The 19,990-nt window shown below is 31.8% G+C and overlaps 1 protein-coding gene across 1 annotated transcript; it reads left to right on the plus strand.

Moving 5' to 3' along the window:
• The first annotated feature begins 17,726 nt into the window (after nt 1-17,726).
• On the plus strand, nt 17,727-18,569 carry LOC142238137 (attacin-A-like). The gene is made up of 2 exons (XM_075309691.1): nt 17,727-17,979; nt 18,036-18,569. The coding sequence occupies exons 1-2, from the start codon at nt 17,816-17,818 to the stop codon at nt 18,433-18,435; spliced, it is 564 nt and encodes a 187-aa protein (XP_075165806.1). The 5' UTR covers nt 17,727-17,815; the 3' UTR covers nt 18,436-18,569.
• The last annotated feature ends 1,421 nt before the right edge of the window (nt 18,570-19,990 follow it).

Consider the following 19,990-nt stretch of genomic DNA (forward strand, 5'->3'; position numbering starts at 1 on the left):
ATTTATATACCCCTACCAAGTTAAAAAGTCAGTATTATTTTGGTTTACTTGCTTATTTTTTGGGAAACCCGATAATAAAAATTGGTTAACAGTCTCTTTAAAATGTCGATGACTAAACTATTTTTAAATCAATCATTCCACAGTACAGATAAATTAAATAATTAAAGGAACAACAAACCGTTTTACTATTATAAGCTGATGGGAAATATAAAAAGTTGTCCAAATTTATTTGGGTTACTCTGAAATTAAATACTTATTTTTTTACATTAAATAAAATTATTAAATAGGTTTTCAAAAAATCTAATGAAAAAAATAATAATATGCATAAAAACCAAATATTCTTGATAACCCTAGACAGTCATCATTCGTCAAAATGACGACACGTAATTTCATTTTCGATTTAAAATGCATTTTAGTCTATTGGGAAATGGTAAATTTAAGTTATACTAATTCGACCGTTCTATGAATTTTTGTTTTATACTAATTAAAACCAAATTGAATAACAAAATAAATTCACTTTTTCACTCACGATGAAAATTATAGCGTCTTGAAATCAGCCGTAGTCAAAATGACGAAGGATGACGTTAATGTACAAAAATAAGGATGACTGTCCAGGGTTAAAAGAAAGTTAAAGAATCCTTACCAATTCACTATTAAACAGGCAAAGGAGTACTAAAAATTTGGCGAAATTTTTAAGGGGTTATTCTGAAATTAAATATTTGTTTATACATTAAAAATATTACTTTGGTTTCCAAAAAATTTGATTAAAGAAATACTAAAATAATGTATTAAAAGCCTGTAATTATGGTGATAAAAAGGTCACAAAAACGTAAATATTCTAGTTGAAATAAAGCCAATTTTTAAAAGAAAACTTACCAATTCTCTATTTTTTAAATTTGTTCGAATCCATATGGAGTTGCTCTGAAATTAAATATTGTTTTTACAACAAAGAAAAACATTAAACTGGTTTCCAAAAAAAATGATTAACAAATAATAATATACATAAAAAATATTCTTTTTAAAAGAAAGTCATATTAAAAAAATACTTACCAATTTATGAATAAACTATACGCTGAGATATAACAAATATTTTCCAAATTCATCTGGAATTGAATATCAATTTTTTACATAGAATAATAAAAATTTCAAGACACTTTCAATTTCAACATATTTTCCTAAATATTCTTAATAACTTTTTTCTAAACTACCGATAAAATATTAATAACTTTCATTTAAAAGGTTTAATAAACAAACACCAATATATGTCTCAAAAATCCAAAATATTCCATGCCTTTATATTCCCTTGTTGCATACCTACTTAAAATATGCAACAGCCCACGCCAACTATACAACTGAAGCATGCCAAACAAAACCAAGCAAAGCCAAAACATTCCTACAACAACAAAAAACACATGTGCCTTTATTGAAAACAACACCTCATCCAGCCAAATAAACCATCCGCGAATAACAAACACACACACAAACCACTAAATGAACAAAAATAAAAACAACCCCACGCTCATGTATACACAATAAAACTCAAGTAACATCATCTTTACATTAATCACATTCCACTATGCCAATAAAGATCTCTGTACTAGAGCATTGCATCGGTCATATATTTTTGTGTTCGAGAACATCTCGAAGCCCAACAAGTAAGGTAGAGATTTGTAGTCGTTCCCGTTTGGACCGATGTTTGTAAGTTCGAATACAACCATAACTCGTTCTCGTTTGTGTTGTATGAAACGGTCAATCAAACAACTTCAGTCTTCGGGATCAAACACAACGAGTCAAATTGTTTTCGAAAACAAAGTGAAGGAATCGAGGATTTCGAATCTTTTTTTGCCCTCACGTAGTAACAATAACAACAACTTTTATATGTATTGTACGTTTGTTTAGTTGTAAGTTGAAAAGGCGCTTGTGTATGAAGTAAAAAAAAAATAACATAAAGTGGACAAAACCTTCTGCATTTCTATGTAAAAAGGTATTAACAGCAAAACTAAATATTGCTCTAGTTTTTAGGAGAAACATTTGGGATGATATTTTTGGGCATTATAGTAAGTAATCGTTAAAAATCCAATTCACTTTTTCGTACAAAAAAATAAGGGACATTTGTATTTAAAGGAAATAAAATATTTTTCCTTTTTCTATAGAAATAAAATTTTGACAAAATTTCCCATAGAAATAAAATGTCGACAAAATTTTCTATTGAAATAAAATTTTCACAAAATTTTTTATAGAAATAAAATGTTGATAAAATTTTCTAGAGAAATAAAATTTTGACCAAATTTTCTATAGAAATAAAATTTTTGATAAAATTTTCTATAGAAATAAAATTTTGATTAAATTTTTTATAGAAATACGATGTTGAAAAAATTTTCTATAGAAATAAAATTTTGAGAAAATTTTCTATAGAAATAAAATGTTAATAATTTTTTATAGAAATAAAATTTTTTTATAGATTTACTCGTTTGCGAATAAGTTCATTGTTCTTTACTTCTAAAAAAATTTCCCTGAAGACGAACATCGGAGATGTTTCGAAATATTGGATAATATTAAATAAAAATACAACTCAAAAACACAACAACATCTGTTTTTATTCATATGACCTCAAGCCGAACTATACAAATATAATGTTGATAAAATTTTCTATAAAAATAAAATTTTGACAAAATTTTCTATAGAAATACAATTTTGATAGAATTTTCTATAGAAATAGAATTTTGATATTTTTTTTATAGATGTTAACAACATTTTCTATTGAAATAAAATTTTGACAAAATTTTCTATAGAAATAAAATTATGACAACATTTTTTATAGAAATAAAATTTTGATGAAATTTTCTATAGAAATAAAATTGTGATAAAAATTTTTATAGAAATAAAATTTTCACAAAGTTTTCTATAGAAATAAAATTTTGATAACATTTTCTATAGAAATACAATGTTGATAAAATTGTCTATACAAATAAAATTTTGATAAAATATGGCCCGTTTGCAATACCATCCGCCCTACATCAATGACAACTACTTATGCCAAGTTTCAAGTCGATAGCTTGTTTCGTTCGGAAGTTAGCGTGATTTCAACAGACGGTCGGACGGACATGCGTAGATCGACTCAGAATTTCACCGCGACCCAGAATATATATACTTTATGGGGTCTTAGAGCAATATTTCGATGTATTACAAACGGAATGACAAACTTAATAGACCCCCTTCCTATGGTGGATGGTATAAAAAACAGACAAAAAATACAAAAATAAATTTACTTTTGCTAGTTACATATAAAAACATAACAAATTTAAACATTTGCCTTGTTAGAATTACTAATTTCATCGTCAATAAGCTTAACTATTAATTACACACTTATATCTAAAGAAACACAAACTGTACGACTTCTTTTCTCATTAAGCATGATTCCATTTTTTGTCATAACACACTCGAGAACTTTGCAAATTCCCGAAACTCCCGCTAAATGTTCGAGTATTCTCGATTATCCCGTTTCACCAAATGCAATCGAATGTTTGCTTGCGACCGAGAATGGAAACAAATGCACAACTTCAATGATGTGACGTCACAACAACATTCACTCGATACTGAATTATTGGGTGTGATTCAAACAATGTCTCATTCATACATTTACATTCATTCGAACCGATTCGGTCAAGCCAGTGTTCTCATTCTATTCATTCGATCAATGAAGATTATTCAGTCTTCTCGAACCGTTTCATGAGTTCAGTTGTGTGCGCTATGAATGAATGTTCTCATGCAATGCTCTACTCTGTACTATGCATTAGTTCATCGCATCTGCTGACAATTTACTCTAATAATAATATTCGTAAAGGCATAACAGTTTGTGAACGATGAAACGTTTAACTTAAAATTTGTAAAATTTTCATGAAATGTTATCTACCATTTTTGACGAAAATGTCTATAAATTTAATTACATGTGAACTAAAAATATTTCATTGGGTAATTTTTTACCAACAATTATTAACTATAGGAATTGTCAGTAAGAAATTGCTATCCACTTTCAAGTTCATTTTTCGTAAAAAATTATTTTCTCATACAAAAAAATCTTATAGTAAATTGCACTTATTATTTAGAAAATACTTTACATTTCACAAGTAGTTTTATAGCATGACAAACGAATTTTTAACTGCCAGTTAAGAATTTTTTTAAGGAAATTTCCATCGTATTTTGTAGGCCATGAACTAAACGATTGCTACTTAGAATTTGTAAAATTTCCTTTCGAGTAGTTAATTTTCGTTGAAGATACGAAAAATGAACTAAAATTCTTGTAATAAATTATTGTTAAAATCTTCTTAAATTTACAAGACACTTTTTTCTGTGTACGTTCTGCCGAAGCAAGAACAAGTATTGAAATATAAAGTAACTACTTATACTTAAGATTTAAGGAAAAAACATATGAGAATTACATTCATATTAAATACCTCATAAGAAAGATCACCACACACTCTAGGTAAGTGGGCATTACCATTTTTATACCCTCCGTCATAGGATGGGGATATATTAACTTTGTCATTCCGTTTGTAACACATCGAAATATTGCTCTAAGACCCCATAAAGTATATATATTCTGGGTCGTGGTGAAATTCTGAGTCGATCTAAGCATGTCAGTCCGCCCGTCCGTCCGTCTGTTGAAATCACGCTAACTTCCGAACGAAACAAGCTATCGACTTGAAACTTGGCACAAGTAGTTGTTATCGATGTAGGTCGGATGGTATTGAAAATGGGCCATATCGGTCCACTTTTACGTATAGCCCCCATATAAAGGGACCCTCAGATTTGGCTTGTGGAGCCTCTAACAAAAGCATATTTCATCCGATCCGGCTGAAATTTGGTACATGGTGTCAGTATATGGTCTCTAACAACCATGCAAAAATTGGTCCACATCGGTCCATAATTATATATAGCACCCATATAAACCGATCCCCAGATTTGGCTTGCGGAGCCTAAAAGAGAAGCAAATTTCATCCGATCCGGCTGAAATTTGGTACATGGTGTTGGTATATGGTCTCTAACAACCATGCAAAAATTGGTTTACATCGGTCCATAATTACATATAGCCCCCATATAAACCGATCCCCAGATTTGGCTTGCGGAGCCTCAAAGAGAAGCATATTTCATCCGATCCGGCTGAAATTTGGTACATGACGTTGGTATATGGTCTCTAACAGCCATGCAAAAATTGGTCCATATCAGTCCTTAATTATATATAGCCCCCATATAAACCGCTCCCCAGATTTGGCTTGTGGAGCCTCTAAGAGAAGCATATTTCATCCGATCCGGCTGAAATTTGGTACATGGTGTTGGTATATGGTCTCTAACAATCATGCAAAAATTGGTCCACATCGGTCCATAATTATATATAGCCCCCATATAAACCGATCCCCAGATTTGGCTTGCGGAGCCTCAAAGAGAAGCATATTTCATCCGATCCGGCTGAAATTTGGTACATGACGTTGGTATATGGTCTCTAACAGCCATGCAAAAATTGGTCCATATCAGTCCTTAATTATATATAGCCCCCATATAAACCGCTCCCCAGATTTGGCTTGTGGAGCCTCTAAGAGAAGCATATTTCATCCGATCCGGCTGAAATTTGGTACATGATATTGGATTATGGTCTCTAACAACCGTGCCAAAATTGGTCCACATCGGTCCATAATTATATATGGCGCCCATATAAACCGATCCCCAGATTTGGGTTGCGGAGCCTCAAAGAGAAGCAAATTTCATCCGATCCGCCTGAAATTTGGTACATGATATTGGTATATGGTCTCTAACAACCATGCAAAAATTGGTCCACATCGGTTCATAATTATATATAGCCCCCATATAAACCGATCCCCATATTTGGCTTGCGAAGTCTCCAAGAGAAGCAAATTTCATCCAATCCGGTTGTAATTTGGAACATGGTGTTAGTATATGATCTTTAACAACCGTGCCAGAATTGGTCCATATCGGTCCATAATTATATATAGCCCCCATATAAAACATTCTCCAGATTTGACCTCCGGAGCCTCTTGGAGGAGCAAAATTCATCCGATCCGGTTCAAATTAGGCACGTGGTATTAGTATATGGTCGCTAACAACCATACCAAAATTGGTGGAATCACACAAAAATTGGTCCATATCGGTTCATAATCATGGTTGCCACTAGAGCCAAAAATAATCTACCAAAATTTTATTTCTATAGAAAATTTTGTCAAAATTTTATTTCTATAGAAAATTTTGTCAAAATTTTATTTCTATAGAAAATTTTGTCAAAATTTTATTTCTATAGAAAATTTTGTCAAAATTTTATTTCTATAGAAAATTTTGTCAAAATTTTATTTCTAGTGAAAATTTTGTTAAAATTTTATTCGGTTCATAATAAAATTTTCATCATTGTAAAAATTTTATTTCTATAGAAAATTTTGTCAAAATTTTATTTCTATAGAAAATTTTGTTCAAATTTTATTCGGTTCATAATCATGGTTGCCACTCGAGCCAAAAATAATCTACCAAGATTTTATTTCTATAGAAAATTTTGTCAAAAGTTTATTTCTATAGAAAATTTTGTTAAAAATTTATTTCTATAGAAAATTTTGTCAAAATTTTCTTTCTATAGAAAATTTTGTCAAAATTTTTATTTCTATAGAAAATTTTGTGAAAATTTTATTTCTATAGAAAATTTTGTTAAAATTTTATTTCTGTAGAAAATTTTGTCAAAATTTTGTGTTTACTTTGTCAAACTGAATTATATACGTATTGCATCGATCTTTTTTGATTTAATATATACCACCTATGGACTTACATACAATTTAGAAGATGGTGTTAGAAGTTTTTAAGATACCTTGCCATCGGCAAGCGTTACCGCAAATTAAGTAATTCGATTGTGGATGGCAGTGTTTAGATGAAGTTTCTACGCAATCCATGATGGAGGGTACATAAGCTTCGGCCTGGCCGAACTTACGGCCGTATATACATGTTAAAATTAACCCCTGTTGTAATTTACATTTAAGGGTGGTATTTATTTTTAGATATCATTGTTTGAATGTTATGGATAAGTGCAGATTTGTAGACAGATTAACTGGTTGGTAAAGATGTCATGATTTGTTAAAGTGTAAAAAAATTACATTAGAACAGAGACCAGTAAGGCAGATCGATCTACATATATGAACGTTGTTGTTGCTATTGTGTAAGTAACTTTAATAGTTTTAGATGTTTGCACTATAGAACTGTAGTATTATACGGCGTTCTCACCAAACATGTTTTGGGCTTTGAAATGTTTTCCCTTTATAAGCATTTCAAAACGAGTCGTTTTCCCCATATTAAAAATCAAGTCCAAAACACAAGTTTTCCTCAAAAACACATCAATTTTAGAATGTGAACCCACCTAATTTGGAATATACCCCGAATAACATACCCTTTTCACAATATATGTCAAAATATTGGAATAAATTTCATAGAAAAAAAGGAATAAACAAAGGCTTTGAAGAACATGGACACACCCAGAAAAAAGTGACCCCTTCTATATGTTAACATGAACTATTGAACTTTTTTCATTCATTTGGACAAATCTTACATATTTGTGGTAAACCTTTTACTTCAAATTTAGATCTGCTTACCTTCGTTTTTAAATATAATTTTATATATTTATATAAGCAATTTTTCTTCAATAAAATACATGTTTTATTAATATATTAAATATATTTATTTAAAATCAACAGCATCGACTGGCTTTGAAATATTAAAACACATTTTTTCTTCTTGTAGTACCTTTCACTTTGAATAATTTGCTGCCTAGCAATTTTGTCCACCTTTTACAATTTCAATACCTACAAATAAAGGGTGATTTGTTAAGAGCTTGATAACTTTTTTTTTAAAAAAAACGCATAAAATTTGCAAAATCTCATCGGTTCTTTATTTGAAACGTTAGATTGGTCCATGACATTTACTTTTTGTAGATAATTTCATTTAAATGTTGACCGCGGCTGCGTCTTAGGTGGTCCATTCGGAAAGTCCAATTTTGGGCAACTTTTTCGAGCATTTCGGCCGGAATAGCCCGAATTTCTTCGGAAATGTTGTCTTCCAAAGCTGGAATAGTTGCTGGCTTATTTCTGTAGACTTTAGACTTGACGTAGCCCCACAAAAAATAGTCTAAAGGCGTCAAATCGCATGATCTTGGTGGCCAACTTACCGGTCCATTTCTTGAGATGAATTGTTCTCCGAAGTTTTCCCTCAAAATGGCCATAGAATCGCGAGCTGTGTGGCATGTAGCGCCATCTTGTTGAAACCACATGTCAATCAAGTTCAGTTCTTCCATTTTTGGCAACAAAAAGTTTGTTAGCATCGAACGATAGCGATCGCCATTCACCGTAACGTTGCGTCCAACAGCATCTTTGAAAAAATACGGTCCAATGATTCCACCAGCGTACAAACCACACCAAACAGTGCATTTTTCGGGATGCATGGGCAGTTCTTGAACGGCTTCTGGTTGCTCTTCACTCCAAATGCGGCAATTTCGCTTATTTACGTAGCCATTCAACCAGAAATGAGCCTCATCGCTGAACAAAATTTGTCGATAAAAAAGCGGATTTTCTGCCAACTTTTCTAGGGCCCATTCACTGAAAATTCGACGTTGTGGCAGATCGTAAGTCTATTCATGATGAAATGTCAAAGCATACTGAGCATCTTTCTCTTTGACACCATGTCTGAAATCCCACGTGATCTGTCAAATACTAATGCATGAAAATCCTAACCTCAAAAGAATCACCCTTTATAAACAAATAAATCCAAAACCAATTTTTTTCACAAAAGGTTAGCGTCACTGAATATTACCTGATAATTGAAGATTCCAAAATGAAGTCGAAAGAAGGGGTTGTTATTCTGCTTGTGTTTTCTTTTTTATAAACCATTTTCAAAAAACGAACATTTTTCTCACTAATTTAAAATAACAAATATTTTATATATTTTATTTGTTTTTATACCCTGCTCCACACTGTGGAACAGGGTATTATAAGTTAGTGCATATGTTTGCAACACCCAGAAGGAGACGAGATAGACACATGGCGTCTTTGGCAAAAATGCTAAGGATGGGCTCTTGAGTCGATATAGCCATGTCCGTCTGTCCGTCTGTCCGTGAACACATTTTTGTAATCAAAGTCTAGGTCGCAGTTTTAGTCCAATCGACTTCAAATTTGGCACAAGTATGTGTTTTGGCTCAGAATAGATCCCTATTGATTTTGGAACAAATCGGTTCAGATTTAGATATAGCTCCCATATATATATTTCGCCCGATATGGACTTATATGGCCCCAGAAGCCAGAGTTTTACCCTAATTTGCTTAAAATCTTGCACACGAAGAACAATTAGTACTATAGTCAAGTGTGCCAAATTTTATTGAAATCGGTTCAGATTTAGATATAGCTCCCATATATATCTTTCACCCGATATGGACTAATACGGTCCCAGAAGCCAGAGTTTTACCCCAATTTGGTTGAAATTTTGCACAGGGAGTAGAATTAGCATTGTAGCTATGTGTGCCAAATTTGGTTGAAATCGGTTCAGATTTAGATATAGCTCCAATATATAGCTTTCGGCCGATTTACACTCATATGACCACAGAGGCCAATTTTTTGGTCCGATTTAGTTGAAATTTTGCACAGGGAGTAGAATTAGCATTATAGCTATGTGTGCCAAATTTGGTTGAAATCGGTTCAGATTTAGATATATCTCCCATATATAGCTTTCGCCCGATTTACACTCATAAGACCACAGAGGCCAATTTTTAACTCCGATTTAGTTGAAATTTTGCACAGGGAGTAGAATAAGCATTGTTGCTATGCGTGCCAAATTTGGTTGAAATCGGTTCAGATTTAGATATAGCTCCCATATATATGTTTTTCTGATTTCCACAAAAATGGTCAAAATACCAACATTTTCCTTGTAAAATCGCCACTGCTTAGTCGAAAAGTTGTAAAAATGACTGTAATTTTCCTAAGCTTCTAATACATATATATCGAGCGATAAATCATAAATAAACTTTTTCGAAGTTTCCTTAAAATTGCTTCAGATTTAAACGTTTCCCATATTTATACCCTGCGCCACGCTGTGGAACAGGGTATTATAAGGTAGTGCATATGTTTGTAACACCCAGAAGGAGACGAGATAGACACATGGTGTCTTTGGCAATAATGCTCAGGGTGGGTCACTGAGTCGATATAACAATGTCCGTCTGTCCGTCCGTCCGTCTGTCTGTGAACACATTTTTGTGATCAAAGTCTAGGTCGCAATTTAAGTCCAATCGCCTTCAAATTTGGCACATGTTCCTAATTTGGGTCAGAATAGAACCCTATTGATTTTGGAAGAAATCGGTTCAGATTTAGATATAGCTCCCATATATATCTTTCGCCCGATATGCACTAATATAGACCTAGCAGTCAGAGTTTTATACCGATTTGCTTGAAATTTTGTACAAACATAACACTTAGTCGTATAGTCAAGTGTGCAAAATTTGGTTGAAATCGATTCAGATTTAGATATAGCTCCCATATATATCTTTCGCCCGATATGGACTAATATGGTCCTAGAAGTCAGAGTTTTGGCCCAATTTGTTTGAAATTTTGCACTAGGAGTACAATTAGTAGTGCAGTTAAGTGTGCAAAATTTGATTGAAATCGGGTCAGATTTAGATATAGCTCCCATATATATCTTTCGCCCGATATGGACTTATATGGTTCTAATAGCCAGAGTTTTGGCCCAATTTGGTTGAAATTTTGCACAGGGAGTAGATTTAGCATTGTAGCTATGTGTGCCAAAGTTGATTGAAATCGGTTCAGATTTATATATAGCTCACATATATATCTTTCGCTCGATTTACACTCATATGACCACAGAGGCCAATTTTTTACTCCGATTTAGTTGAAATTTTGCACAGGGAGTAGAATTAGCATTGTAGCTATGCGTGCCCAATTTGGTTGAAATCGGTTCAGATTTAGATATAGCTCCCATATATATGTTTTTCTGATTTCGACAAAAATGGTCAAAATACCAACATTTTTCTTGTAAAATCGCCACTGCTTAGTCGAAAAGTTGTAAAAATGACTCTAATTTTCCTAAACTTCTAACATATATATATCGAGCGATAAATCATAAATAAACTTTTGCGAAGTTTCCTTAAAATTGCTTCAGATTTAAATGTTTCCCACATTTTTTTACTAACATTGTGTTCCACCCTAGTGCATTAGCCGACATAAATTTTGAGTCTATAGATTTTGTAGAAGTCTATCAAATTCTGTCCAGATCGAGTGATATTTAAATGTAAGTATTTGGGACAAACCTTTATATATAGCACCCAACACATTTGACGGATGTGATATCGAAAATTTAGATCAACAAAATGGTGCAGGGTATAATATAGTCGGCCCCGCCCGACTTTAGACTTTCCTTACTTGTTTTTTACTAACATTGTGTTCCACCCTAGTGCATTAGCCGACTTAAATTTTGAGTCTATAGATTTTGTAGAAGTCTATCAAATTCTGTCCAGATCGAGTGATATTTAAATGTAAGTATTTGGGACAAACCTTTATATATAGCACCCAACACATTTGACGGATGTGATATGGTATCGAAAATATAGATCTACAAAGTGGTGCAGGGTATAATATAGTCGGCCCCGCCCGACTTTAGACTTTCCTTACTTGTTTTCCTATTGTCTTTTTGCACAAGTACAAAGCTACCGTTGCTTTTCTCGCCCTTTCTTCAATATTAAGCTTAAAGTTCAGCTTCCTGTCCAAAATAACTCCAAGGTATTTTGCACACTCACCAAAGGGAATTTCAATACCCCCTAAGAAAATGGGCCTAACCGTGGGAGGTTTGCGATCTTTGCAGTACATGACTAGTTCTGTCTTTGCAGGATTTACCCCAAGACCATTGCCTTTCGCCCATTTCTCAGTCATCCGGAGGGCCCTCTGAATAATATCTCTGATTGTGGATGGGAATTTTCCCCTGACTGCTAGAGCCACATCATCTGCGTATGCCACCACTTTTATCCTTTCTTTTTCTAGGGTAACCAGAAAGTTATTTATATCAACATTCCAAAGAAGAGGTGATAGAACTCCTCCTTGGGGAGTGCCTCTGTTCACATACCCTTGTATGTTTGCTTGTCCTAGTGTGGCTGAAATACGTCTCTTCATTAGAAGTTCGTCTAATAGCCTAAGTATACATGGATCAACATTCAGAGTTGTCAGTCCATTTAATATCGAGCTGGGATGGACATTATTGAACGCCCCTTCGATGTCTAGAAACGCCACGATTGTGTATTCTTTGACAGATAGTGAGCTTTCAATAAAGCTGAACTAGTCATGTAATGCGGTCTCAGTAGACCTGCCCTTCGAGTATGCATGCTGTCGTTTCGAGAACAAACTTGAATCGATGCTAGTTCTAAGATAAATATCTATCATCCTCTCCAGAGTCTTAAGTAGGAATGAGGATAAGTTGATTGATCGGAAATCCTTCGCCCTCGAGTGAGAGGCTTTTCCCGCTTTAGGTATGAAAACGACTTTTGTTTCCCTCCACTTTCTTGGGATATATGAGTTGATACATCCTTTATATATCGCCAACAACCAGGGGATAATTTTGTCAGTCACTGCTTGTAACTCCGCCGGAGTAATTCCATCAGGTCCGGGGGATTTGAATGGTCCAAAGCTATTTAACGCCCATCTTATTCTAGATTCCGATACAATTTCCTCGATAGGAAACGACCGCTGAGCCACTGTGGCACCGCCAGAACCTGGTTCAACCGTCTGATTTCCAGGAAAATGTGTGTCCAATAGTACCTCCAGCGTCTCCTCACTGGACGTTGTCCAATTGCCCTCCGATGTTTTAATGAAACCTGGAGCGGAGTTGGTGGATGCTAGAACCTTCCGTAGTCTGGAAGCCTCGGATGTATTCTCAATACTGCTGCAGTAATCATTCCAAGAGTTATGCTGAGCATTTCTCAGTTCTCGCTTGTATCCTCTTACATTCTTCTTGTAAGCGTCCCAATCCTCAGGGGCTCTAGTGGACTTTGCCTTGTTAAAGAGCTTCCTGCAGGATTTCCTCATATTACTTAATTCCCCCTTGGCTTCCCTCTAGGGCATGCAGCTTTCAGTGAGATGTTGAAGGCCTTAGTAATCCGCTCCACTGCGTGTTCGATATCTTGCACATTTCTCATATTTGTCTCTGTTATTTCCGGTATCATCATATTGAACGATTCCCTATACCCATTCCAGTCAGCTTTCCTAACATTTTGCGGAAATATGGTCTTGGTGGTATAAACATAAAATTTGAAAGTGATGAAGCGATGATCTGAGAAGCTGTGTTCACTTAAAACCTGCCACTCAGATATCATTTCATTCAGCTCTTGCGAGGCCAAGGTGATGTCCAAAACCTCTTGCCTGTTTTTATTGACAAAGGTTGGAACATCTCCCTTGTTGCAGACTACCAGATTAGTACGAAAAATAAACTCTATTAGCGACTCTCCTCTTGCATTAGTATCACTACTTCCCCATATACTATGATGCACATTCGCATCGCATCCCATAATGAGTTTCGTCTTTGTTTTAAGTGACTCCTCAACTAAGGTCTTAACGGCACATGGAGGCATCTCCCTGTCATGTCCCATGTAGACCGAAGATACCCAATATTTGCATTTGGCTATTTCTAAATTGGCAACGACAGTGTCTGCATTGCACATTGAAGGAAGCAGAAACAAGTTAAGCTCGTTTTTAGCAATTATACAGGTTCGATTTGCATCATTACCAGTATACTGCAATAGTTTGAACCCCGGAGTACTTAATTCACATATTTTGTTTCTATAAACGTATGGTTCTTGAATAAGAACTATGTATATGTCCCCTTTCATCAGGAGAACTTTTAAGGCAGCACCTGCAGCCTTACAATGATATAGATTTATCTGGAGGATCCGTAGGACCATCGAGATTTTCAACAACCGTCACATCAGCCGCTTCAATCGAGTCATCAAGAATGTCCTCTTCAGAGATCTCGGTGACTCTCGCAATAACCATAGGTTCAACGGTATCTGTCCATGTCTTCAACTTTGGTATCTCCCTCGACTTCGCAAGAGGATCCGATTACTTCTGATTCAGACAGAGGCTGGTCCATTTCTGAATCCTTTAGCTGATCGTTTTTATACAACTTCATTTGGATATAATGAAAGCCATAACATACACGGTCCTGAGACTTTGCTAGATGTGGCAAAGACTGAGTGTTCAATATAAACACTGCATGCCGTCTTGGTCCATCCACTTCATCTAAACGGCCAACCTTCCAATCAGCTGTTGGAAGACCTGGATTGCATCGTTTCAGCCTATTTAAAATAGATTCAGGGTCAGAAGGGTTTGCAGGTATCCACGCATGTGCTCTAGGTCTAGCCGGTACGAATGAACTAAAATATTTTTCTATGCCAAGTGTTATTCGTATGTATGATAAGCTTTCTACAATAAAGGAAGTCAGAATTATCATTTTATAAGAAATCTTACTAAATTTGGGGAAACTTGGTTTTAGTTCGGTTTTTGTTTATTTTCACGAATGCTTTGTTATCAGTGAATAAAATTTTCTTGTTCAGTTCAAAAACACTTTTTTCTGGGTGCATGTGAAAATAACTTAAAAATTTTGTTTCCTTTGTCGCTCGCGGTAATTATTTGAACATACGTTGCATATATATGAATTTAGAGTAAATGGGAATTTCGAGATTCCATGACAACCGTCAAACTAAAACATCTCAACTCGATGTGAACGGTGAAATGTTTTGGAAAAACGAATGAGGAAAACGAGTCAGTGGGAACATAGCATTATAATCAGCTTAAGCTAATAGATGCGACCTTAAAATTGCGTCAACTCACTAATAATTCTGAAGATTCGTTTACCCAAAATTTCCCCTGAAAAAAGTCATTTGATAATTTTAAATCATATTGCACCTGTTGTTTTATACCTACCCATCATACAAGCGCAAATATGTGCATAGTTCCCTTTCTACCTACGATATTTGTTCGAACAACAATGGCAGATAGTTGCATATGACAGATACGAGGATATTCTCGTTTGGTCATATCTGGAAGGCATAAAGCTGATATCGATTGATGACTTTCAATTTGGGGGAAAATTGTTGTGTAAACACATCTGTTGTTGTTGGTAAATATGGTCATATAGTAGAGTAAAATTTGCCTGCAAATTTAATAAATGATTTTGCAAACATTTTCATTTATTGCAATGTCGTTGCATGCATTAAGGCGAATACTAGCTAGGAGGACTCTGGTTCAATAGGGCTAATTTAAGTAAACATTTGATGTACATGCAATTTAAGCAATTAATATTTTCATTGATCCATAGAAAGAAAAAAGGGAATGTTGCATAGAAGACTTTTGGACTTGTTAGTAAAATAAAGCTCATGAATACAACATTTATATGCACAATTATAAATGTAGAAATAAAATGTTGACAAAATTTTCACTAGAAATAAAATTTTGACAAAATTTTCTATAGAAATAAAATGTTGACAAAATTGTCAATAGAAATAAAATTTTTAGAAAATTTTCTGTATAAATACAATTTTGACAAAATTTTCTATAGAAATAAAATTTTTAGAAAATTTCCTATATGGAAATAAAATTTTGAAAAAATCTATAGAAATACAATTTTGACAAAATTTTCTATAGAAATAAAATTTTTAAAAAATTTTCTATAGAAATACAATTTTGACAAAATTTTCTAAAGAAATAAAATTTTGACAAAATTCTAAAGATCTAAAGAAATAAAATTTTTAGAAAATTTCCTATATAAATAAAATGTTAATAAAATTTCTATAGAAATAAAATTTTCACAAAATATTCTTTAGAAATAAAATTTTGACAAAATTTTCTATAGAAAAAAAATTTATAAACATTTCTATAGAAATAAAATATTTATAAAAATTTCTATAAAAATAAAATTTTTAGAAAATTTTCTATAGAAATAAAAATTTGATAAATTTTTTATAAAAATAAAATTTTTTGAATTTTTTTAGAAATAAAATTTTGAAAAGATTAGCATAGAAATAAAATTTTGACAAAATTATCCATAGAAATAAAATTTTGACAAAAATTTCTATAGAAATAAATTTTTGACAAAATTTTCTATGGAAAATTTTGGCAACATATAAAAAAAAGATTTTTACAAAATTTTCGATAGAAATAAAATTTTTACAAAATTTTCTAAAGAAATAAAATTTTTAGAAAATTTCCTATTGAAATAAAATGCTAATAAAATTTTCTATAGAAATAAAATTTTCACAAAATTTTCTTTAGAAATAAAATTTTGCCAAAATTTTCTATAGAAAAAAAATTTATAAACATTTCTATAGAAATAAAATATTTATAAAAATTTATAAAAAAATTTATAGAAAATTTTCTAAATTTTTTTATAGAAATAAATTTTTTTATAGAAATAAAATGATAAATTTTTTTATAGAAATAAAATTTTTAGAATTTTTTTTAGAAATAAAATTTTGACAAAATTTTCTATAGAAATAAAATGTTGACAAAATTTTCTATAGAAATAAAATATTGACAAAATTTTCTATGGAACTAAAATTTTGATAAAATTTTCTATAGAAATAACATTTTGACAAAATTTTCTACAAAAATGAAATTTATAAAAAAATCTATGGACAAAATTTTCTATAATTTAAATAAAATTTTTAGAAAATCTTCCGTAGAAATAAAATTTTGACAACATTTTCTATAGAAATGACATTTGTAAAAAATTTTCTATAGAAATAAAATTTTGACAATATTTTGTTATAGAAATAACATTTTGACAAAATTTTCGATAAAAATAAAATTTTGACAAAATGTTCTATAGAAATGAAATTTTGAAAAAAAAATCTATAGACAATATTTTCTACAAATAAAAAATTTTCTATAAATAAAATAAATTTTTTAGAAAATCTTCCTTAGAAATAAAATTTTGACAAAATTTTCTATAGAAATAACATTTTTAAAAACTTTTCTATAGAAATAAAATGTTGACAATATTTTCTATAGAAATAACATTTTGACAAAATTTTCTATAGAAATAAAATTGTGACAAAATTTTCTCTAAAAATAAAATTTTTTGAAAATTTTCTATAGAAATAAATGTTTTTTGAAAATTGTCTATTTTTGGAGAATTTGCTATAGAAATGAAATTTTCTCAAAATTTTCTATAGAAATAAAATTTTGACAAAATTTTCTATTGAAATACACTTTTTAGAAAATTTTCTAAAGAAACAAAATTTTTACAAAAATTTTGACAAAATTTTCTATAGAAAAGAAATTTTGAAAAAATTTCTATTGAAATAAAATTTAAAAAATAATTCTATAGACAAAATTTTATATAGATATAAATTTTTGACAATATTTTCTATAGAAATAAAATGTTTAGAAAATTTTCTATAGAAGTAAAATTTTGACAAAATTTTCTATAGAAATAACATTTAAAAAAAAAATCTGTAGAAATATCATTTTTAGAAAATTTTCTATAGAAATAAAACTTTGACACAATTTTCTATAGAAATAAAATTTTCAAATAAAATTGTGACAAAATTTTCTATACAAATAAAATGTTTACAAAATTTTCTATACAAATAAAATTTTAACAAAATTTTCTCAAACACACCTTTATTATGTCATATTTAACAGGGTGCATAGTAATTCTTTTTCGTTACATTTGACATTATTTGTAAATTAAAAAATAGATTTTCCAAATTCCAAACTTTGATATTTAAATGGGAATTACATTGACAACCAATTCACATGGGGTAAATAATATAAACGCTTTTGTAACACAAACAGTTGGAGATGAGAAATTCAAAACTCTAGCGGGCCTATTTGTTAACATTAATCTGGATGGGACGCCCCTTATTCGTGGTGTTTTTGGTGAAGTTGACTTGTAAGTTCAAATGTGAGCAACAATCGTATGCTATTTACTGCAATACATATTTTCAGTTCCGGAAACTCTGTGGGAATATCCTATGCTCATGTGTCTTCAGATGGATTTAATTGGCAAAAGAATTTTCGTTTAAATATTTTCCGTAATCTGCAGGAGTCTATCGATATAAATATTTTTCATAATGAAACATATTTCAGTAATCCCTTCAGATTGTCTCGTTATGGAGGTAATATAAGTTGGAGTTATCATGAGGGACATTCGATTGCCTTTGGCTTATCACATACCAGCGTATTCAACACAACGGCTATGGAAGGCTCCTTTAAGATCAATATATGGAAATCGCAAAAAGGTTCCAGTAGTCTAGATTTTACCACCAATATAGCACATTTTATTCGTGGTCCTCTACAGGGGCATCAAGATTTTATGGCTACACTAACATTTACTTATGCGTTTTGAAGAGTGCTAGGCTAAATACCCCAAAACACGATTTTTTTTATTAAATTTTACCTTATACTCCTGTTAAATTTTCATACAAAAACAATGTACACTACCATAATAAATATTTAGAAAATTTTTGTGGCATTTCATAAGTTTTTCTTTTGCATATCAAAATGCCGCTTTCTTTAGCGATCTTTTTTTCGCTTGGGTGGGAATAATAAGTGTTGCGTTTATTACAAAATGATTATGACCGAAAATTACATGACACAAAGCTGTGAGATTATCTAAGAAATTTGCATAAAACACAAAATGTGACGGTTAAACCCTCCCAATTTGAATTGTGTAACAACTTGAAATGCCGAAAACGCTTTGGCAATTGTAGTGGTGGAATGTTATATTTCTTTAAGTTTATAGAAAAATACTTAGGGGTATTTAAATAAAGTGTTTTCGTTTTGTATTTTGTTTTTAATGTTTTCAGTGCTCAAATATTTAACACGGACTAGGTCCTGATTAGAATGATGTTGTCCTACTGTTCCTTCGATAGAAAGGAGCTACAGGAAAGGTTGTCCAATTGCGTTATGACAAAATTACACAGGGTTGATTTAAAGTGTGCTTGCACATGGGCTGTACTTTTTTTTGTACTCAAATTGTGACTATCTATATGTGGTTCGAACATCTAACTTTCGCCTGAAATATTAAAAACTACTGAATTTGATAAAAAGAAATATCAGCTATTTCTGCACTTCAGCCGGGGATGATAAATACTTTTCTTGAAATTGTACTGAATTGTACAGATTCGAAAAAGTACCTTTTTAAAACTAAAGGTACTTTCCAAATCTAAGCCCACCCAGCCGATGATTGTCATGCCTAGTAATCGGCGTCTTAGGATCTGACTTAATCTGATTCAGACATATTCATCATTTGTATATTTTATATACTCAGAATATACAATTATGCACACAAAACAATTTTTTATTTGATTTGAGAAATGTCCCAATTGACTGTAAAGATAAAATAATTTGGACTAGCTTTCATATTTTGATTTATGAACTTAAGGTACCAAAAGTGTCACGGGGCTACCATGGTACTTTTTTACTCAAATAGTGTCAAAAAGTACAAAAAAGTCAACTTTATCAAACATGGTTAAATAAATAAGGGTATTTTTTGTACCAAATAAATTTTGTGTACTAAATAAAATAAAATTGTACCAAATTTCAAAATTATTGAATTGCAATATAGTAAACGAAAAAATAAAAATTATTAATCAGCTTGTAAAATAACAAAGTTAATTTTTAAAGGTAGATATGGCCTGTATTTTTTATTTTTTTTTTTTTAAAGGAAACTACCCGATGTGAAGTCTAGCCATTGTAGTAAAATTTTACTTTTGAAAAGTGGGATCTACTATGTTTAGTACAATTGTACCAACTTTTACATCTCTGATCTCTTCCCCCCACAAATGTCTTTTGGCCCACCATATGTTAAGTTTTGCGCTCACAAAATAGAGAAAAATGCAGGTGAATCACATCGATTACCCTCCGAAATTTATACGTAGTGTGCTCTTTCGGTTTCAACG

The sequence above is a fragment of the Haematobia irritans genome, chromosome 1 (assembly GCF_050003625.1).
Source record: "Haematobia irritans isolate KBUSLIRL chromosome 1, ASM5000362v1, whole genome shotgun sequence".
NCBI classification, from domain to species: Eukaryota; Metazoa; Arthropoda; class Insecta; order Diptera; family Muscidae; genus Haematobia; species Haematobia irritans.